This window comes from Lepisma saccharinum, chromosome 24 (genome assembly GCF_977018435.1).
Source record: "Lepisma saccharinum chromosome 24, izLepSacc3.1, whole genome shotgun sequence".
In the NCBI taxonomy this organism is placed as follows: Eukaryota; Metazoa; Arthropoda; class Insecta; order Zygentoma; family Lepismatidae; genus Lepisma; species Lepisma saccharinum.
In genome coordinates, this window is record NC_139252.1 from 47468269 (window position 1) to 47492227 (window position 23959).

At 37.6% G+C, this 23959-nt stretch overlaps 1 protein-coding gene across 3 annotated transcripts; it reads left to right on the plus strand.

The window, feature by feature from the left end:
- The first annotated feature begins 11 nt into the window (after positions 1 to 11).
- Positions 12 to 22968, plus strand: ECSIT (evolutionarily conserved signaling intermediate in Toll pathway, mitochondrial). Of its 3 annotated transcripts, none has more exons than XM_083110947.1 (5): positions 12 to 122; positions 6865 to 7475; positions 14909 to 15135; positions 17454 to 17664; positions 22587 to 22968. In XM_083110947.1, exons 2-5 carry the CDS (start codon positions 6962 to 6964, stop codon positions 22895 to 22897), a joined length of 1263 nt encoding a protein of 420 aa, XP_082967073.1. In that variant the 5' UTR covers positions 12 to 122; positions 6865 to 6961; the 3' UTR covers positions 22898 to 22968. The 3 variants fall into 3 exon arrangements, with proteins under 3 accessions (XP_082967073.1, XP_082967075.1, XP_082967074.1); XM_083110949.1 differs by lacking the exon at positions 12 to 122 and adding an exon at positions 245 to 339; XM_083110948.1 differs by lacking the exon at positions 12 to 122 and adding an exon at positions 350 to 485.
- Positions 22969 to 23959: the final 991 nt, after the last annotated feature.

A 23959-nucleotide genomic window follows, 5' to 3' on the forward strand; every position in this document is an offset into this window, starting at 1 on the left:
CAGACGCGTTTCAAATGTTCAATAAAAGAATCACGCTACGCGTCCACTGTGCAGACTGCAGAAGTAATTTTCGCATGCTAGAGTTGTAGCAATAGTGTATAAAATCCGAATCGTTTAAATTTGTAAGTACTGTACATTTTATGACAAAATCTAGGTTAGATGTGTAAAATATAAATTCATTCAACGAAATTAAGTAGTGTGTTGTGTTGATTGCGTGTCGCCGGATCATATCCTCCATAGACAAACCACTTTAAAGGGTAGACCACAATTCGACCGTCACTCGGGAAAGTTAATAGTTTCAAAACTTACTTTGTTCCTTCGACAGTGCTGAACGAATGGGTGGGTTTGATCGTGGGTGTAGAATGGCTTTTTGTTACTCACTGTAGATTGAATTTGAAAGCCGGCAGGATTGAAAATAACGAAAATGAACTATTTCGACTTTAATTCTATACTGTAATGTTTCCAATGTTACTAATTACGTTATAGTGAGTCACTACTTTTTTATTACCTATTTTTGAACATTCCGATAATATGTTACATTTACCACTGGCCGTCTTGATTTCTACGATTCCCGTGAGGCATTTCGGCAAGAATTGACAATATAGAGAAAATCTGAAATTTTGTTAATTTTCGGTATACTAACTAATTTTGGCCTCCTAATCACGAATCTGTTGTAAAAAACCGGGGGTCACGTCTGGAAATTGTATATTTTGATGAAACATTGTTCGTTAGCCCCAAAAACCATCCACGGGTAGCCCCACAAATCATTTACGTTAGCCCCAAAAACCATCCACGGGTTGGTTGGAAACAATGACAGGAGATTACATTTTCGGGTAAAATTTTCGTATCCCCAAAACGTATTTCTTCAATTTTACAGGAGAAAGTACTTACCGAAATGGGTTTATTTATACTTTAGGAAGGTCTTGGAAGTTTGCTTTCAACTCGTTGAAATTTTTTTGCCGATAAATCATGTAATTTTCGACATTAATGTCGCTCCGATGCATGAAAGCTGTTCCCTTGATGTCCGTCTACTACGTGAACCAAATATTTGCGAGCGTTTCATGACGTAACAACCGGTCAGTGTTTCCAAATGCGCGGTTTTGTAACTGTGTAACAGTTCTAGAACGTAAATAAACGTGAGTTACTGTTCATCATTTCTGATTACGAACTTGCGACAACATGACGTGCACAGGATCAGTGGCGTGCTCAATGTGAGGTTGATGGGGGTGACAACCCCCCCCCCTTTCGCCCAGTATCTCTAAGGCTATTTATGAATGGTTCGTGGGCTATTTATGTATGGTTCGTGGGGCTATCCGTGAATGGTTCGTGGGGCTATCTGTGAATGGTTCATGGGGCTATCCGTGAATGGTTCGTGGGGCTATCCGTGAATGGTTCGTGGGGCTATCCGTGAATGGTTTGTGGGGCTATTTATGAATGGTTCGTGGGGCTATCCGTGAATGGTTCGTGGGGCTATCCGTGAATGGTTCGTGGGGCTATCCGTGAATGGTTCGTGGAGCTATCCGTGAATCGTTCGTGGGGCTAGCGCAAATGGTTCGTGGGGCTATCCGAGAATGGTGTGTGGGGCTACGAATATTTTTTTCGAAACCAATTTTTAACTATTGAAACCTTTGCGTGGCCCTACTAACCTATCCACGCGCCAATGGTTCGTGGGGCTAGCGCCAATGGTTTGTGGGGCTAGCGCCAATGGTTCGTGGGGCTAGCGCCAATGGTTCGTGGGGCTATCTTTTTCACTATTGAAACCTTTGCGTGGCCCTACTAACCTATCCACGCGCCAGTGGTTTGTGGGGCTAGCGCCAATGGTTCGTGGGGCTAGCGCCAATGGTTCGTGGGGCTAGCGCCAATGGTTCGTGGGGCTATATTTTTAACTATTGAAACCTTTGCGTGGCCCTACTAACCTATCCACGCGCCAGTGGTTTGTGGGGCTAGCGCCAATGGTTCGTGGGGCTAGCGCCAATGGTTCGTGGGACTATATTTTTAACTATTGAAACCTTTGCGTGGCCCTACTAACCTATCCACGCGCCAATGGTTCGTGGGGCTATATTTTTAACTATTGAAACCTTTGCGTGGCCCTACTAACCTATCCACGCGCCAATGGTTCGTGGGGCTATCTTTTTCACTATTGAAACCTTTGCGTGGCCCTACTAACCTATCCACGCGCCAATGGTTCGTGGGGCTTTCTTTTTCACTATTGAAACCTTTGCGTGGCCCTACTAACCTATCCACGCGCCAATGGTTTCAGTTGCTTTGTTTTATTTCAATCACTTATCGCACAACACTCTTGCTACCTTGCGTTCTGACGTCAGCAGACTGAAGTTTATTTTTAGGCTAAAGGCCTATGTTGTTATCCATATCATTAAAATTTCAGTAACCACCAAACGTCTCTAATTCCCTTATTTTCGTATTTTCCACATTCATACTTACGTATTCTCCATACTAGTACCTAGATATTTTGCTATGAAGAAGGTCGCAACACTGCATAACCACTGATCATGGACTACGCTAGTCAAGATTTCTCCGCCATATCGCGTGTAACGCAAGCAAAAGCGAAGAAAATAAAAATACTCCATATTTCGAAAATTGAGATTATTTGCCTGCAAAAAACGAAACGCGAAATAGAAGAATCCTTACGAATGCAGAATATGTAAGTATCAATGTGAAAAATACGAAAATAAGGGAATTAGAGACGTTTGGTGGTTACCGAAATTTTAATCATTTTCGTTCGTAAAACTACGCATATACACCTATATATAAAAAAATTCAATCTGCTTTTTTTTCAAATTTCCAGACGTGACCCCCGGTTTTTTTACAACATATTCGTGATTAGGAGGCCAAAATTAGTTGGTATACCGAAAATTAACAAAATTGGAGACTTTCTCTATATTGTCAATTTGCTCCAAACTATAACCTGATTTGCAAACTAATATAAACATATGTAATTGCTAGAATTATTTTAGAAAAGCCATTATGCTAGCGCAGGATATTCCCAATTTTCGCCTTGTACTTCGATATTTCGCATTAAGTTTTGCATCGTATTTGGGAGGACGAGGGAGGAGTAGATCTCTCTCTCTCACGCACACACCCACATATACGGTACATATATACATATCCATACATACAGTGGCGGCGAGGGGGCAGTTGCCGCCACTTTTGCCCCCGCAGTAAACCTTACCTACAGAGGAAAATATACTGTCTTTGACACCCCCCCCCCCTGGTTTTGGAACCCAATCGCCGCCACTGCACATATATAAAATATATTCCACAGGGTTTCATAGGAGATCCAGAATGTAACCTTCTGAATAACAACTGTTCCGTAGTACACAGGAGAGTAAAATGTATGTTTTGTATTCTTTTTACAAAATTTGTAATTGTGTAATAGAAATAGGGATACAGACATGTTTGTTTATAATGAAAATATGACCATTCAGTCACCTTACGTCATCTTGTGACAACAAGAGGGACCTAACTCCATTTTAAGAAATTTACATGAGGGAGGAAACTGAATGCGTGCGGAGATCCGTGACTCAAACTTACTGCTAAGGATTAGAAGTGGATATATGTCGATCTGACTCCAAATAATCATCTTCAGAGGTTTTTTTTTAAACCAAAATGAAAACCACATTTTTGGAGTTACGTTCCTCTGGTTCTCATACAATGAAATTTAATAGACCAATAACTCTCCTTGATTGAATTTGAAATATTCATAATTTAATTCATTCCGAGGCAAAGCGGAAAATTTATCCAACAGTAAAATTTTCAAAGCCGGGAAACGTCTGTAACTCGTTTATTCTGTAATTGTTGACATTCGTACTTACCTATTCTGCATTGCGAAAGATTGTTTAACAAGGGATTTAGCTTTTTTTAACTATAATAATTTCCATTTTCGAGATATCGAGTAATTAATCTTCCTTGTTTTCCCCCTTCCATAGGTATTTTTCTGTGAAAATTAGTGCTAATGGAACCGAACCTAACAGGCCTAACCTAACCTCATAGGCATACCTCGTCCCCGTGATTGTTCGGGGGGCTAACGTCAATGGTTTTTGGGGCTACCCGTGGATGGTTGATGTTAGTCCCAAAAACCATTGACGTTAGCTCCAAAAATTCACGATAGCCCCACGAACCGGGGACGAGATATGCCTATAAGGTTAGGTTAGGTTTCATTAGCACTCACATACAGACATGAATTAACGGTAAAGTAACTTGACCGATGAGAGAGAATACTTGTACGACCTATCACAAGTCTACAGAAACTCAATTACGTAAGTGCTTTCTCCTGCAAATTTGAAGAAATCAGTTTCCCGGCTTTGAAAATTTTACCTTCAATTCAATAGTGATTCTTATTTTTTTGGAACGACTTAAGATGACCGGACCCCTCTCTGATTTTCTTCATATTTGGCATACTCACTAATTGAGACCTCCTAATCATGAATCTGAAGTTAAAAGTTGTCGGAAACGTCTAGAAATTGCAAAATAAGCGAAAATAAGGCGTTAGTTTTCGGAATGGAAACCGTCGATTTTCGCAATTTTTTTTGTTTCACAAGGAAATATATATATATTCCTGATACTACCACAACACCAAATTTTTAATATGTTTGCCTAACCTAACCACACGTCAATGGTTCGTGGGGCTATCGTCAAAGGTTCGCAATTATTTTGCAATTTGTGGATCCTGATACTACCACGAAACCAAATTTTAACTATGTTTGCCTAACCTAACCACACATCAATGGTTCGTGGGGCTAGCGTCAATGGTTCACAATTATTTTGCAATTTCTAGAAGTTTCCAACAAATTTTAACTTCAGATTCGTCGTTAGCAGGCCTCAATTAGTAAATATGTCAAATATGAAGAAAATTGGAGAGGGGTCCGGTCATCTTAAGTCATACCTTTTACATATATGTGTGTGTGTGTGTGTGTGTGTGTGTGTGTGTGTGTACAATAAAGCATGTCTGGATATGTGCTAACAAAGAATTGTGTCATTTTAACATTCCAACTACTGTCAGAAAAAGTTGTGACAGGGTTTTAAAAAAAAAAGGAATGGTGGCACCATATAGTCAAAAACTCACATTGGATATTACCCTCAAAGTAGTTATCTCCCTCATGTACACACTGATCCCAGCAATTCTTCCATTTTAAAAATGCATCCTGGAAGTCCCGTTCTGTGAGGATGTCCAGCACTACCAACATTTCTGCTTGGATAATAATTGTGTCAAATCAGCAGTCTTGTAACTTGATCTTTCAGGTCAGAAAACCCCTAGTGAACAAATCACATACTGTGGTCAGTCATAAACACAGATTTACATTTATATACCTTTTTCACTGACTTGACCAATGTAATACCTGTCACCATGATCATAGTAGACACCATAACTGTTCTCAGGCCTTACTGATGGCATAGTGGTAACACTATTGCCTTGTTATAAGGGGACCCCAGATTCAATACTCTGTGGATACCAGCAGCATGCATTCTGGGTAAACTATGTCTGCTGCACCTACCCAGCTAAAATAATGATAAGTGTATGTGAAATCGTAACGTGCGAGTAATACGAATAAAACATTTCCATCATCGCCTCTTCATGTTCCGTAATGACTGGCATGCCACAAATGCGTTGCAACCTGTGTCGGCCCAGGGCCCCACAGTGGGTATATGTTTATTGAATGCGGTGCCTCCTGAGTCCTGACCCTGCATTGAAAAAAAAAAAAGGTAAAGTGCTCCCCTGTGCATAGCACCATGCCATGAAGGTGTATAGGGGGTGTGGGGGTAACGCCCCACACTTTCTTGATCCGGTCGTGAGGGGGGGTGATGTGATCAGCATCACGCCCCTGACCACCTTTACCCCCCAGGGTTTCCCCCAGGTACCCATGTTATTCGACGCTGGGTGGGCACCGGGGCCGCTTCCATCGTTAGAAAAGTTCCCGGATTTGAACCGGCCAGGGATCGAACCCGGGACCTTTAGCATGGTAGTCAGATGCGTTACCGACTGAGCCACGGCCCTGCATTGAGCATATGAAAATTCTTCGTTTAGTTGAATTGGTCAGCTGGTGCATACTTTGTTGCTCACTGTGCATTACCGTTGAATATGTTGTACACACTGGTAAGCGCCGCATACTGGCCGTAGTATGACATGATACCACATGTGTTTTTACATATTTTTCCTTCTGTGTGTGTTGATAGTGAATGATATTGTGGTGGTATGTCAGAAAGTGCATCTGCAATTGGAGATTTGTTGAAGAAACCATTTGATTGTCGCACTTTCAGTGAGAAACGTGTTACTATAAGGAAACCTGGGGTAAAATCTTCTGTGCATGGTATTCCCCATACCATCCCTCTCATTGAGAACCGGTAATTTTAACTCAACTTCGAATTGGACACAGCCGTTTCACACATCATCATTTGCTGCAAGAGCTGTACTCTCTGCTGTGCCGTGTGTCTAATGTCATTTTAAATATTTGGCACATCCTTCTCAAATGTACAGTTAATTTCTTTAGACAAAGTTTTAACCTTCCCAGTGATTTATGGTCCGTTGGGAAATAATGAGTGTATTTTAAATAATGTTTTTAGCTTTGTGAGAAGAGCTACCCTTTTCCACTGTCTTTGAGGAAGTTTTTTTATTGTGTGTCTACCTTTTTGATATGTTGTGCACTTTGAACCTTTCTGAAGGGACTTTTTACACCTCTTTTTTAACTCCCAGGTAAGGCTTTTAGATAAGGCGATATTTCCCCAAGTATATTGAAGAATGCAAAATGTTCATGCCTGCTGATGCATCACAAATTTAAATTTAATTAATTAATCAATCGACTATATAAGAAATCACTAATTAACAATTACTGTTCTCTCTTTTGCAAGGGTTTGCTACAGTGGATGGTCCAGGGTATACAGCAATGCTCAAATCGTCATAGAAGAGTAATATTAAAGATTGTAAGATATTTTCTGTAGCTGCTTCATGAGTGTTATTATGCTGTGGAGAACAGTGTCTTGTGTCGGATTGCTTCCCATGATGCGATCCTCAAGAACAATGAAGTGCCTTGTGTTCTCCTCAACTGTTGTTATTGGCAGCACATGCGAAAGATTGCTGGATGTTCATACTGTACAGAAGCGTCTAATATGTGTCAACGCGTGTCTTCGTAAGAAAACTGAAGATTCTAGTGAAAAAAGAATCGTTCCCATAGACTTCTTTGAGAGCCTCTCCACCAAGAACAAAGAAACCTATTTAGAAGCGGTAAGGATTTACGAATCAAGGGCTCCCATGAGACGGAGCCATGTGGAGTTCATATATGCAGCTTTGCGACACATGGAAGAGTTTGGCGTTCACACGGATTTGGATGCATACAAGAAACTTATTGATGTCTTCCCCAAGGGACCGTTTATTCCCACAAACTTAATGCAGGTGGAATTTATGCACTACCCAAAACAGCAGCAGTGTGCCATTGATGTCTTGGAGCAGATGGAAGTCAACGGTAAGTTCTTGTGTGTTTGAGCACTTATTGAAACAGTGCTAAGATAGCATATCTTGGCTGAATAATGCCAGTGAACATCTATATCAATGGTATTCTCGTGATTTTGTAGTGGTGTGATTATAATTGTTCGATATTTTTTATTAGGGCCTGGATAATTATGTAATGATTTTGTTAATATTTTGATGTCATATCAGTGAGATGTTGGCATTTCATGCCAAATTGTCCTTCAAAACATCGATATTAAAGTACATACAACTAGTGCTATGCACAGGGGAACACTTTACCTTTTTTTTTTTTTTACAACTACAGTGGTGTATTCTCCATGTTATCATATTTGACACCAGTAATCCAACTTTTTCATATATTTTTATATATTTAACACATTGAATCCCAGGGTATTTAAATTGGCAATAATTCAGAAACCCAGGCATTTTATGTGATTTTCATCAATGTGAAACAATTTATTTTTTGGTCTTACTGTACATGTGTTAAACATCAAAATGAAGGCAATTTCTTTGCCTAGACGATAAAAAAGAAACAATTAGAATCTGTGTATTCTTGCATGTGCTAGAGATGTTTCATATAATGAAAAAGTCCGTACTCTAATACTAAACAGTGGCGGAAATTGGTTTGCAAAACTAGGGGGAGCAAGAGCAATTTACTTTTCTTTGGTACATAAGGTATATCTAGGGACATTGAATTTTCGCGATTCGCAAAATGTGAAAAAAAAGATGAAATTTTGAACATTCTGGACGTAACTACACCCCAATGATGAAATATGCATGAGTTTTATTTGCGAAGTAATGCGAAATGTGTGCTTTTCCATGCAATGAACGCTTTTTCGTTAAATAACCGTGAAATATCATCAAATTAAGTAGAAAACACACAAAAACCGGCAATGGAGGTTGTGCGCGCAAACTGTCAATTTGTAACGAAACGTTTGCCTAAAGTTTCCTACCACTTGTAGCTGAAGAACGTTTTATCTTCGATCACATCAGGAAGATGCTGCAAATTGGGATTTCCCATGCACATAATCTCAGTTCGAAAACTTCGCTCCCTGTCAAGCTGCATTCCTTTCTTCCCCCAAATGTCTACTCAACTTCCAGTTTCATTGAACTTGCTAGCTGTAGCAGCGATAAGATTAGTCTGGTTTTTATTTCCACTGCTGATCTAACATTTTATTTACCGCTCTCCTCAGTTTTTGTTTACCATAAATTTGTCTCCCTAGGTATAGCATAGAACGGGGACAAAGTGGCAAAAAGTGGGGGGCAACTGCCACCATCCCCCCCCCCCCCCAATCACCGCCACTAATCTTGCTCATTTCATATTATGCAAAGTATTGAAACAAGCTTCTAAACCATAATTTAAGTAAATTATTTAAAGAACTCAAAAGACAAATCAAATTTCCTTTGGTACCGGGAAATCTAAGTTCAGTTTCAGGTGAAGAGGAGATTTTATAAGAAATATAGAAATTGTCAGACTTCTGTTTTTGTTTTACTTGTATGCGTGCATTGCTGTTTTTTCTAATACATTAATTAATTTAGATAGTGTGTATAATAAATAAGAATTATTGCGGTCGTGCATTATACACCACTGGTATATTGACATATTTATATTTTCATATTTAATACTCATATACGCAGTGGCGTGTATGTTGCAGCCTTAAAATTGTTCACTCAACACTTCTGTGGAAAGTGTGAAAGGCTCACTTGGGAACATTGTGAATAAAAGGATGTCTTCGGTTTTGGAGAAAAACCTAGAGTACAATATAATTCTAGCTTTTGTCGACCTCCGTGGCAGAGTGGTTATCACAGAATGCTACGATGCCAGGCATCCTGTGTTCGAAACCTGCCTGAGCATGGACGTTCTTTGTAAGTGTCCCTTCATAAATTTCATCTTCACTTCACACGCAGGAATGGCAGAAAAGCAAAACAATTTTAGCTATCATTAGGATGCTAAGTGGAGGCAATAGTTTCTAAGACTTGGAAACTGAGTAGGTTATACTCCAGAAGATTTGTGCAAGTTAAAATATGCACCATTACTACTTTATGCAAAGTGGAAAGATCATTCAGTCTGTGTTACATATTTCCTGCAGATTTTTGGATTTTGTACATATTTTGCTGTTCTTGTTACATAATTATCTGTGGCCTAATTATTATATTGAATTATCAGAATCAGTTGCTGTTGCAGTATTAAATTTTTTGTCTCATTTATTTGACTTCTAATAAAATGCAGGTTTTCTTCTCTATCATCTAATTCCAACTGACCGTTTATATTGAAAAAATCATTGAAATCAATTGTAGTTATTGCTTACTAGATGTGTTTGGTGTATATACATTTGACACTGTTATTCTTGAACAACTACAGTTTTCTATTTTGATTACTTTGTATCACTTTTCTATTTGTATGAGTTAATTACAAGGATGAGAGTAAAAATGAATAGATGATAGGACAACGAATTAATGAGACAACAAGGCTCGGCGGAACGTTTGGCTGGCGCCAGACAAACCATTTTCAAAATTTCCACTCCTTTTGAAAAAATTGTGATATTTCAAAATCTGAAAAAGTTTTCACTGTTGTCTACATATTCACAATAGTTTCGTTGGTACATTACCATATTAAATTATTGCGATATCTGGAGAATAGCAAAAGCGTATAGGGCCTCCCGATGGCGCAGTGGTCAAGGGGTCCCAGGTTCGATACCCGGTGGAGGCACAAGTGGTTCGGATCCCACTTTAAACTGTAGGTCCAGTCCCGATTAGCCTTACTGTGCATAACATGGACTTAAAACACCAACTCAACTCAACCTTCTGAGCGTATGAAATTTTTCAGAATTTATAAAGGAGAAAAAATTTCCAAAACAGCTTCTCTGCATTGACCAAAGGCCCAGCCAAGCCTTAAGTGGCCAAATTTCAATCTCGCCACTGAACTTCCAAGGTTCAAGATCCAGTCAGGGTATGTGTTTTTTGTGAGTGCCCAATCAGCTAAGTCATAGCCTCCACCCTGATTTACCTATGTGAGCACAACATGTACTTACAAATGCTTTAACAAACAATGAACATGATCTTTTAGCAATTATTACAATAGTGAAATGCAGGTGGCAACAGTTTATGGATTAAAAACTCTAGGCAAGAAGCATTTAATGATTCGGAATTAACCATAAGGTTGCAGGTTAGTTGATGAAATGAAAAATTATTTAATTTGTGACTGCAAATTGAATTTATTAGGTTATTTTCTTTCTGGCATGCACAGGAGATGTACTATGTAGAAACTTTTGCGAAAAATGCAGGCTTGACCTGGACTTTGGCATATTGTGCCATTGCTTTACTAACTGATCTACTGATTTCTCACTTGTTTTTTCTCATTTGTGGAATTGTCTCTTTGTCAGTGCTACCGCAGCACTGTTTGAAACACTATTGATGTTGACGGTTGGTAGAGCAATGTCACAGTATGCCGTAGACCTGGGTTCGAGTTCTGGTTGAACCTATTTTTTTCTTCTGAAATTTCTATCAAGTTTTCACATCATATTAGAAATGTTATGGTTATCTTCCACAGTAGATAAAATGTTAAAGGTAAAATAAATGCTGGCTGAAAAGTTATAACATGAAAAATCTCATAGATGGCTCTAGTAAATACGGCATCTGCATAAATTGCATGCATTATGTTCGGTGTTTTTGATCCATACCTAGGGACGTGAAGTTTTAGTTTTATTTTACCCTGCCATTTGGTGTTATTTTTTGCTGTTTGTGGCAAAATTTGGTGTTATTAATTTAAAATCTGTGTTATTTTTGCATGCATATTTACTGTTCCTTCTAGTCTTAAGATTTTCCCATTGTTTTATTTTTGGAAAATGGAGACAAATTTTAGTTTAAATGCAAAAAAAATATGGCTTACCTTTGTGAGAAATGACCAACTTTCTTCCATGTAGAAAACTATTTCATCACATCTACCACTGAGTATGAAATGTTTATTGAATTATAGAGTCCAGCGCAGATAATTCTGCCGTGCGATGCGCGAAACAACTAAAGAAGCAGTGTTGCTAATGGAGCAGATAGAAAAATCGCTGCAGTGCGCCGATGCACAGCTGTTACGTACAACAATAAAATTAGAGAATTCAGGTCTATCTAACGTTGAGTTTTAAACGTCATGCATTATACCAGGACTAGGATTAATATGTACTAACAAGTGGCTTTGTATGTAGCTACATACATATGGACTAAAAATTCGCAAAATATGAACTAACACATAAGTAAAATTACCAAAAATGCTGCAAAGAAGACTTCTTCATACGATTCCTTATTTGAGTGATTTCAAACAAAATAAAAAAATATATATATTTTTCATTGCATTAATGCACTGGTGGCGTTCTAACTTTTCACTCCCAAAACCCGTATACACTGGTATGGAACTGCAACGGCAGATAATAACATGCCGACGTGTTAAACCGCTACAATTGCACCATAACACTCTCCTGAAGCAGTATTATTATTTCCTCTCTGAGATCGGCGACAGTCGGTTGCCTTTGTTGTACATTTACAAAGGATGCCGGCTTCCACAACAATAACAAGTACATATACTGCCACTAGATGATAAGCTGCGCGGCTTTTTCTTTTGTTATGAACCAGGGCCGGCGCTAGTCATTTTGCCTCCCTGGGAGGTGGCCGCTCTATTTCGACCCCCCCCCCCCCCCCGGTCATTACGCAGCAACGGAAAATTGAAAATCAATATATTCCTAACTAAAACATCAAAATATAAAATAAATAATGAGACTTCTTATGCTATTTCAATACTATTCAGCGCAAAAGAATATTTCGCTCGATCACAGTTTTCAATACGCTTATTTTTTTCTTCTCTTCAAATTTTGCCGCTCTGGGCGATGGGACGGTTCGCCCTCCCCTTCCGCCGGCCCTGCTATGAACTTGGTCACCCATCAAAGCATGGCAATTTTAACACAGAAAACAATATGTATCGCATTAAGCAGCAAAAATGACAGCCTCCTCTATGCAATTTCTACAAGAACACGTGCCGGAGCCAGAAATGAAATGATGTTGGAGCCACATAATTTATTTATTTTGAATAATTCCAAAATTATGAAATATGAACAATTTGTTGCTGCTGTTCGCTGCTCTCTTGCCAAAATGCTTTATTGGGATGCTAACACCATGACTGGCTTCCTCCTTCACATGGCCGTATTTAGAGGGGGGGTTTCTAGGGTTCAACCCCCCCCCCCCCCCGAAACATCTGACATGTTGGATTAATGGAAGTTCAGAAACCAAAATCTGTAACTCTTTTCAATTTTTTTTTGAAGGACTACAAAAATACAAGGAGACAATGTTGAAACGAGCGAGCTAGAATTTTCATACATTTGGAATTCTGAAAGTTGAGTGAAACAGGATTTATTCTCGGAATCGTAGCCCACCCGCGACCCCTCCATTTTCACTTCTGCTGTCCTCTTTCCAGTGTTGTTCCTGCGTCATAAGGAATATATGCGTAGACTAAAAATTCCCTTATGATTGTCCCAATATTCCATTTCCAACTTTTAAATTCCCTGTCCGATAAAGTCAAAAATCCCCCTTCATAGGAGTTCAAACCTACGATCTTCAGTTTCGTAGCACATTACGTTCACGATTGAGGTTACAATCCATGCACCAGGCTTAGTTTTCAAAGAGAATAAATGGTTCCACACTTTTCAAAATTCCAAAAATTAAGTTTTAAGGTCAAACAACAAAAACTTTATGACTAAAATTTCCATTTAAATTTTAGAGCTTTTTCTTGAAGGTATCTTAAAATTTTATAACAAAGTACAATAATTGGGCATTTCAGTACACACTGTATGAAACGTAAAAATAAACCAAAAAAAAACCTTTATGCTGGATATAATTATTATTATTATTTTGGAATAAAATTGTTTTATTATGAAATTTTAATTATTATTGTATAATTATTGTTATTATTTATATTATTCAAATTTCTGGCGACGCCCATGGGAACAATTATGAATGAACCCCCCCCGAAAATTTTTCCTGCCTACGGCCATGCTCCTTCATGAACTCGTGCACGTTGCTTAGAATTTCCCGAGCTTGGCTATGCAAGGTTTTTGATTTCAACTTCGACAGAACTGGAGGCATTATGGAATTTAACGTTCATTAGCAAACACACACTTTTACATACACACACGCAATACACGCACACAACGTCAAACCGGTCAAATACTTAGTATAAAATAAAAATATGGTGCTTCCAATCCAACAAAACTCACCGCCACTTTACCTGCCTTTTCCCCTTCCGTGACAGAAATAGTGCTTCATTATTACAGTTGGCAACACTAGTTACTAGCTAGCCAATGAACATGCACTGCATAAAAGAAGCAAGCACTACGCCGTGCTATATTGCCACATTAGCGTCCCTACCGAACGGTGGGAACCGCGAGCTGGAGCGCTATTCAATTGTTTTCAATGATGTTTGCGCGAGTGTGTCCAGGAATGGAATGACAATGTGGCAACAATAGCGAAGGTTTTCGAGCAGGGTAGAACACATGATGCTAAGAGAGAGGGAGACGAAACGAAAATTCGTTTCTACGCAACGGCAAATTTACGTGTGTGGCACTCTAACACCCAAATCTTTGAGCACAATCAGGTACATCATATTTCTTGAACAATGCGAAAAAATTCCTCTGTGATCTCAAAATACCGTTTTCTGTACACACACATCACACCCCCGAAAGAAAGCAGGTGCTTTTCCCTGAAACTTTTCCCGTTCCTACAAAATTTCCCTTCTGAAAAGATCCCCTTTCCCCGAGCGAATTCTATTTCAAAACGAGGTGAAACACTGTCATTCATGTCAGTGAAACTATAATGAATGAAGCATGACAATCTCTCTTGAATCGAACTGTCACCAGCTAGACTGCAAATGACAGATCTACTAGTGCTTCAGGCAGTTCTTTTTTAACAAAAGAAGTGTTATCCCAAGTTTATATTGCATATTTCATGGCATTTTTTGTGTTAAAAGTGCAAAATTAGGTGTTATTCTGAAAAGTGGCTTAATTCATGCAACCAAAACACCAAAAACTTGCCTCCTTTATCTACCCAAATACATTTTAAATGCTTTATTTCGATTTCTTCAACTTTACGGTGTTATAGTTAAAACAAAAACTTCACTTCCCTATCCATACCTAATCCTTGAATGAACTCAATTAAAAAAAAAATAATAATGTATAATGTCTGTGAATGTCTATCCATAGTTTAAGTGAGAAAACTGATGTCTTTTATCATGCTGTATATTTGTTTTGTGTGGTTTTAAACAAGAATGTTGCTGGCACATGACGTAAGAAGTGTTTTAATGTCACATCACAACCTTTTTTTTGTGTGAGAATGTGATTCAACAAGCAGTGTGCACAATTGAGAATTCATTCTCATCTCAGAGTTGCCTTTCAGGAGTTATACCCGATTCTGAGATGGAGGAAATGTTAGTCAACGTTTTTGGAAAGTTGGGCCATCCTGTTCGGAAGTACGCACGCATGATGTACTGGATGCCAAAGTTCAAGAACTTGTCTCCTTGGCCGGTGCCAAAACCTCCTCCCGAAGACCCACTGGAGCTGGCGAAACTTGCTCTGGAGAGAATGAGTAGCGTAGATCTTCAGAGCAAGGTTGAAGTCTTTCAGGTGATATTCTAATTCTATTGGTATTTGTGTGTGTGTGTGTGTGGTTTGATTTGTTGTGTGACATTAATTTGGTGCAAATTTGTTGTTAGTGTGTAGATGGAAACTATTTGTGCTATGTTCGAAGACTTCAGTAACATTTTATCATTTAGGCAGTGTTGTAAACATTGATTTGTAGACTGTATAAACGATGTTCCATCTGTGATAAAACTTTTGGTTATGGTGTCCCAACCAGGTGCAGATTCACGGAGAGGATGATAAAGGGTGATCACCCGTCCCAACTGCTAGGTTTTTGTATAAAGAGTGTCTCAAAAAATACATTTTGAAATAAGTTTAAAGAAGAGAAAAATAGTTGCAAAACATTTCATCATTGAAATGAATATTGCAGAGGATGTCATTACATACATTACATGTCGCTGAAGATATCAGTAGGTGTATGATTTGAAAATGCTAAGCAATTATTGTCGAGGGACATCCTGCGTAGCTCAACATAGCATGTTAGTGATTCTTCAGTTGTTGCAGGTCGAGTCGAAACTATCCGTGAGTAAATCTCCCAGAATCCTGTGGACATGATACATTGAGCTATGCAGGATGTCCCTTGACTACTTCAGGAACGGTAGCTTAGAAAAGGTCGTCATCTACTGGACATCATCTTCAAGCCGTAAACCTACTGCTCTCTCAAACGGCACCTCTGCGGTAACAACATTCTCTGCACTGTTCATTTCCATGATTAAATCCATTACAACTATTTTTGTCTTGTCTATACCTTTGTTTCAAAATGTCCAGTCTTTTTGAGGCACCCTTTATTATTATGCCTAATATTTTTAAAGACTCGTGTCTTTTACACGAAGTTTGACAGTCTCGAGAATTCTTTTTAAAGTTAAATTTAAGATCAATTTTTGCTCATGATAGACTAATCGGGACTGGACCTATGGTTTAAATTTGGATCCACTGTGCAACATGCCGCTAAAGGGTATGGAACTTAAGACTGCTTGTTCTTCGTTTTTTCACTTTACTCCTTATATCTGATCATTCAGTTGACATGGCAATAGGACGAATGATGATAGCAACATATAATAATAAACAGGACTAGGATTTTTATGACTTAGCATATTTTATTTTTGGTAAGGGTGATGTGTTCTCCAAACATAGAAATTCATATTATTAAGAAACTAATAAAATTAAGGTGCTTTTTAAGGGCATATTTTGGCATATTCAGTCTTATTCAGCATATTTTTTGCATTTTCAAGAAAATATAGTCATTTTCGAAGTGGATTCATTCTTACTTCCATGTTTACTAGGAACTTGTTTTTTTTCTTTCGACTGTAGCAAGATATTTTTCATTTTTATTTTAAAATATAGAGAAAGTATTCATTGTGGATTACAACTCAGGGTCCAGAAAGTGAACTAAAAATATGTGAAAATATCTCAGCATTTAGATATTGATGATAACAGACCAGTTATAAGGGCATATGTTTCAAATTATAGTGCATATTTTGTAAAATTTTAGGTCATAAGAGCGTATTTTATTTTGCATATTTTGGTGATTTTTAGTCATAAAAATCGTAGCCCTAATAATAACCATCTATTTCAGCAATGGACCTTTTTCTTGAAAAAAAAAAAATGCAATGATCTCTAGGAGATAGAAGTGAGCTTGTTTCCTGTTTATAGTATTATATATTGTTTACATAAAACACTGCAATTGTAGTTTAGAATGGATTCTCAGTGAGGAGAGTTGCAAGACTGCAACCCCACTTCTGGACCTGCCATTGGTTCAAACCTCCAATTTATACACACTATTTTGACATTTTTGCTACAAAGTTTTTCTTTCACCTACCCATGTCTAGGGGAAAAGTGGAGAAGACTTTGGAGTCCATATTATTGATGTTCGGAAACTTGATATTGGTTCAATTTCCAGTGTAGATGTCCTGGGATCCCGGACAAATTCACTGTCAGCACAACAAAGACCTAGTTGATGTTTTTATCTATTTGTGTCAAATGAAAACTATTGTTATGAAAAGTATTTTATAAAATATAAAGATAAAATGTCCTCATAGAAATTAAGTTTAGACTTTAAATGTGTGTTACTCACTGACCAACAGTCTGATTTTTCTGAATCTTGCAGTATTTAAAAATTAAAATTTAGTTCTCTCTATTTTACGAAGATTTTTTTTAGTGCAAATAACTCTGAATTCAACAATAACACAGCAGTAAATAAATAAAACCTAATATAAAATTTTCCATGAAACTGCATGGTCATTTGCAAGTTCCCGATATCTTTTCCTCCTCCAACATGTAAATGAAACATGGTTTTGTTGCAGGCAGATCAATTGGAGGATTCTATTGACCACACATGGATCGTGAGTGCCCAGAGCATAGTGCAGCAAGAGCTTTTAGAGAAGCACCCGACTGACCTGCCCATATTTGTGGAAGGAGCCTTCAGGGTGTGGCTGAGGGACGCTTCGGTCAACTATTTTATCCTGAGGGCAGATCCAATCTCGAAACCTGAGCCAGAAATTCTTGATACTGATGGTAAGCATTTGTTCATCTCTTTCTCTCTGTACACGTCTTATTCCAGGGCATTTACCAGCCTGGAAATCCTGAAAAAATGAGGATTTTTCTGGAAATGTCGGGAAAATTTATTGTTTCTGGAAAAATTGTAGTGGTTTTGTAGTGGTTTGTGAACAAACAAAGGAAAAACGACAAGCAATAAATTAAAAATTTGTTGTGGACATACTTCAATTTGATACATTGAGAATTACCAGTAGTTCCCGCAGAAATTGTATATTAAATACTCTAAAGAAAAGGACATGCTTTGAACTACTTTCATGTAGAAATCTACTATAATCTGTCCCAGGTATCTCTGGAGAAAAAGTGAATGAATAGTGCCGCGATACTACTCTACCAATGAACAGGTGAGAGGGAACAGGACTGCATGGGTCGAGGGGAAGCTTCTCCAGTTCCCCAGTTGATTGATTGATTTGGTATTTTAAGTCCACTTTATGCACAGTAAGGCTAATTGGGATTGGACCTACATTTTAACCCTCCCGTTGCCAAACTTTTCGACACCTTTATTTTACCAAGTGGGGTATTTTGACTACCCCAATACAATTTTGTGATTTAGTGTAATATTTGTTTTTAGATTCTGTTATTTTCAATGAATAGCTTTATTTAGTATTGAAATACCGTTTTTCAAATTATTAAAAGTATTTAAACTGAACATAAACACCGTATGGTGACACTAGTGCAGTGTTGCCATGTATGCATGCTCTAATTAAACTCAACAATAGTAACCTGAAAAAATAGAGAACAATATATATTATTTGAGCTAAACAATGGATGTATGGTAAAACTCAACAATGGAAAAATTAAATAACGAAGATGAATGAGAGAGATATTTCGTAAAACCTTCATTTTTTACAAATAAAAAGTTAAGACATTTCATACCAATCGGGGTAGTCTCACAACCCCACCAATATATCCCGTCAATAAAAAAAAAAAAAAAGGTCAGTCACGAGTGTAAATACAATTTCTATCATTTTAGGACAAAGTCATGAAACCACAAGTATGTAGCTCTTCAGATAAAATTATTATAGGGAAAAATCAACCTGGGGTAGTCAGAATACCCCACTTGGTAATGTGAGGGTTAAAGGGGGATCCGAACCACTATATGTCTCCACCGGGTATCAAACCTGGGACCCCTTGATTGCAAGGGGACGACGCTACCAGCAGTTTCCGTTACCAGCAGCGTGTACTGCTTCACTCTACCCACTCGATCCCCCCCCATCCCTTTTCTTTGCCGCTATGTGCAGCCTTGCTCTAATATTCCGGGGATAGGGTGGAATTTCCCACTTCCTTGTTGTAATATTTGGGTTGTGTTTATTAGATATTAGAATTAATATAGATTTTATTACTATGTTTTACTGTAATTGTTATGATTTTTTTAATAGAATTTTTTGTTAACCGCCATTATCCTGCCATTATCACTTTTACATGTTAAGTGAATATTCTAAAAACTTGGTTACTGGAATTCAAAGTTCTGTGTTAGCTAAAATGTAGTTAGTTCTTATGCACATGTTTAAATGTATTAATTACCCTAATGGCTTTAGTCTGGAAAATTTTGTTTCTTGGTTTGGAAAAGTCAGGGAATTTTGTTTTTATGAAATTGTAGACACCCTGCATCCATTTTTCAAATATTCTTTGTTGACTAGTTTCAAATTTCATCCTGCATAAGGGGGTGTAAGGGGTGACCTTCCACGTAGTAGTTTTTTTGTCCTTACGTGTGCTGAGTGCCCCTGTACAGCCTCAGCTTTTAACCGAAGTCAGAATATTATAGTTACACAACATAACAGTTGTTATTTTAGTTACTGTAAGGGGCTGGACCCCATATCATGTGACAGGTGCAAAATAGCCTAAGTGCTGATGCACTTAAACTTTTAAATTCAAATTCATACCGAATAAGAAGTTGTGCAAAAAACTGGTAAATACCAATTCTTACCATAAATACTGTCACATCTCTGGAAGGAGGCTCCTCACCTGGTGTTCAAAGTCAACAATTTTCCCTGGCAAGAATGTGCACGTGAGTCATTGCTAGTTGAGCTAAAGAAGTAATAAAACAGAGTGTCTACCAGTGAAGAAAATCAATAAAAAGCCAAGAAATTATGCTTGGTCAAGAATACAGTATAGTGAATTTACATTTTTATATACCTGTGCTGCGATTTATTAAAATTGAATATCTGGAAATTTAAAATTGTATTGAATTGTGTTTAAGATCCGTTCACTTTGTTTCTTCAGGATTACATTCTTGCATGCATAAAGTTTTATAAAAATATTAAAGTAATGTGCCAATTCCCAATCCAGGATGAAGTCTGAAGCATTAAGTTTTACATGCCTTAATAATTAGAGATAGATTTCTTGTTAAATTACTTCAGTTTTTATCTTAACTGGCCTTGAGAGCAGAGTTTTTTTTATTGAATAAAGATATATTTTTTTAATTTCCAACTATACCTAAGTAAGGGGTGATTAAATAAATGTTAAGATAAAGGAAAAAAAAGGTCTAGAAAAAGATCAAGAATTTTGGATTTGTTATTTTGGTAGACACCCTGTAACGTTTGTGTTTAGCTTCCATGATGAAATGAGGTGATTTTGAAAACCGGGTGGCTGTTATTGCAGTCCATAAGGTAGAGATGTCAGACATCAGCAGAAATTTTCAAGACTATCCAGAAGCTTCGAATCTTGTTGTATTGACACTGGAAAAATAAACGACAGATCCAGGAAGGAATGGCCAGGGACTGTAAGGATTGTGCAACTTTTCAAAATGTCCATGTCTTCTGTGTTTCAAAGTGAAAGCTTACAATTGATGTACAGTGGGATGCATAAGTACCATATTTACTCATGTATAATGTGCACCTTTTTTTTTTTTTTTTCAAAATTTTTGCTCCCAAAAACCGTGGTGCGTATTATGAACGGAATAATTCAGACAGACAGCATGAAACCGTACAGGGACACTTGCATTTATTTTTCATGTTTACGGAACGTTGTAAAGCTTAAATCCTGGAGTTTCTGAATATGGCAACAGTATTCCATTCAAGATAACAACACTAATGTGAAATGCAGTTGAAATAAACTCATCAGAAAGTGAAGGAATGTTCTGATTTCTGTGGTGCTTTGGATGAAAGAAAACATAAGGAAAAAGAAAACAATAATTAATATGTATTACTGGCCAAATATATATATGGAGTGTGTAAATTCCTTAATGGAAGAAATCTTGTGTTGCTAACTGCTAGTTTCAAAGTCCTGAATGTGCCTCGTATAAATAAATGTTACATTAGTCACGGACAAAGTATATACTTTGAAGTTCTTTTAGAAAAAGTAAAGAAGAAATGAGCAAAACTACGTATAAAAGTTTGAAGGTCCTTTCACACATTTCACATTTTTCACTTTGTAATGTAATGTCCTGCAACACCAAGAAAAGCAGTGCAACTCTGGCGGAATTTGAGCATGCACCTTCCGTCACATGGGATCCATGTCAGCAGTAGTTGTAGGGTGAGAAATAATAGAAAATAACTTCCTGAGCACTGCAAATCCATAATGTAATTTTGATATTGCTGTCTACTATTACAGAATAAATAAGGTGCTTCAAGAGTGAAAGTTTTGGGATGCTAAACACAGTGGAGGAAGAAGGGAGAGGTGGCATGGGTTGGAGACTTATTGTTTACACAAGAGGATATTCTCCTCTTTGTCCACATAGCAACAGGTGACTCATTGAATAGGTGATGTTATTCACTCTTGATCAGCATAGCAACAGCTTTATGACTTACTACTAAGAAAGCCATTTCTTGAAAATGGATTGTACTGTGCATTATATATGAGATATCATTTTTTGTAACTTTTACCCATCAAAAACAGGGTGCGCATTATACACACATGCGCACTATACACGCGTAAATACGCTATTACTGAGCAAATTGTCCATCGCCTTATTTTTTCTCTTTGTTTTAGTCAATGAGAGCTTCAAGAATCAGAACAAAATGCCAAACAATGAGTTGACAACCTCTGTACCAGAGGATGTAAGAGCCAATTGTTTAAAAACATGCAAAAATTATCCAAAATAGTTGTGGACAAATTACCAAGCAATTCTTGTGCATCCCACTGTACATGTCACTTTCTCACAGCTGTATTAACATTTCAGAGGGTAGTAAAAGCAAAATGCCTACTGGAGCATTATGCTGAAAGTGGGAAAAAATGTTTACCTTTGAGTAGGATGTCAACTTGCAAAGGGGCTAGATGTGTGCTACAAGTTCATGAGAAGCTAGTCCATGCAAGTGAATATAGCACCCAACACGACAATTCACAACAGCAGCAAATGGAACTTTCCCTACTGTTTCATAAATGTATTATAAAATAATACTGAAAACTTACGAACCCAAAATAGAAGTGAAATTATCGTTATGGTTTATTGGTGTTTATAATTTTACATCGTTAGGTTAGGACTCATAAGTTTGGTGGAATCTTTGGTGTTTTTGTTAAGTTAGGAGTCCTAAGTTTGATGGTTTGAACTTTTTTACATTTGACTATTTGAGTGTGCATACAAACAGTTTTTACTAATGAAAAGTGGCAAAAGTGCTGGGAGATGACAGGTTTTTACTTATGTAAGCCATACTTTGGAATCAAATAACTCTGTTATTTGTGTGTTCCACATGCCGGAACCAAGTTTTTGTTACTCGTAATTACATAAAACATCGAAATCTGTCGATTAAAGAAAAATTCAATGTAATTCTTGAGGGCGTACAGTGGGTCAGTGGCCTCAGAACCTGTATAATGAAAGTTGTCAATCATAATATCTCCTACAGTGTATATTATTGATAGTCAAATGTTGCATATTTTATTAACTTAGTGTATGTGTGTTTTTCAGTCTCGATTACTTCGTCACTATTTCCTTCTTTCTCTTTCAGATGTGAGTAAATTGACTTTCACCTTTTTTAGCGACGATCATAAAGAGAGAGAATTAGTTACTTTTCCATCAGTCCACGAACAAGATGACGGCACCATATTAGCCATGTGTGCTACGGGAACATCCACGAGGGATTCCTTGTTGTCATGGATCAGGTTTCTAGAGAAGTCGAATCCGAAAATAAAGGACATTCCTGTGCTATTTACACTGAGGTCGCCTGTGGGTGATATCGTAGAGGTAGAACAAGAGAATCCTGAAGAGGGAAAAGTTGCAATGAAAAATAGGACTCCAGAAACAGATGAGAATAGATAGTGGCATGTAAATAACAGTTTTAGTATTGTTTATTGCAAGTGAAGTGCTAATAAAACGTGTTTTTCTATTTATTTTGTTTTTGTAATTTGTAAATTAGTACCTTTATATGAATGGTGCTTGTAACGAGTTTTACACAGACAACTTTCACTCGTGCCTATAATTGGAATGTGATGACTCGTGTATTAAGATTGTTTTATTAACAAACTTGATTTTTGTATTTTTTAAATTTATGCAGTGGAACCAGGATTTTATTTTTCAGGGGACCAGTGTGGAACAAATTTACGATGCAGGAAAATGTAGAATCTTAAGAAAATGTTATACAATGTTGCATAAATGGAAACCATGAGAATTGAATCCATAATTTATTTATTCGTTTGCTTCACAGAGAAAACCTACAATTACAGGAACGCATACACATATTCAAATAATAAATATATAACAGTGTAGATTACATATAAATACACACACACACAAAAATGCATTTATACACAAGATAATACGTGAAGTACTGCAGGAAAGGAACATATATCCATCCATATACACATATATTCATTGTTCAGAACATAGAAAGTGTAGTCGAGATTTCCCTGTATTTGCACAAAATGATATGTACTTAACATACAGAGCATTTCTGAATAATTATAATACTAACACACGGTGCAACAGACCTTTATGGCTGGGGCCTACCTACTAACTGCCAGCCTCACTCCCACATGCCTCATCCAACCAGTTACAGAGTGACGTGTGGTAAGCATGACTAACCCCCAGTGGTCGTAAGTTTCCAAGACTGGGTTATGCTACTCGATTTCCTCACGATAGTGGGTGACTACTGGTCCCATACACAGGCTGAAATCTCAGGAGAATAGTTGGTACGCTTCCCCCAAGAGACAAACCAGCCGCATAGGACTTGTGGATAATTATAGTTATTAAGACTTGAAGCTTTCCTGGCAACTTCTGCCCTCAAGATAAGAGACGTTAGCCAGGGTGGCGACAGACCTGGAAAACCTGGAAAACCGGGAAAAGTCAGGGAATTTGAGGTGTCAAAAATAGTCAGGGAAATGT

Coding starts and splice junctions, on each gene's coding strand:
- ECSIT (XM_083110947.1), top strand. CDS start 6,962: ATGAGTGTTATTATGCTGTGGAGAACAGTGTCTTGTGTCGGATTGCTT. Junction 7,476..14,908: donor GGAGCAGATGGAAGTCAACG/GTAAGTTCTTGT, acceptor GTTGCCTTTCAG/GAGTTATACCCGATTCTGAG. Junction 17,665..22,586: donor AGAAATTCTTGATACTGATG/GTAAGCATTTGT, acceptor TTTCTCTTTCAG/ATGTGAGTAAATTGACTTTC.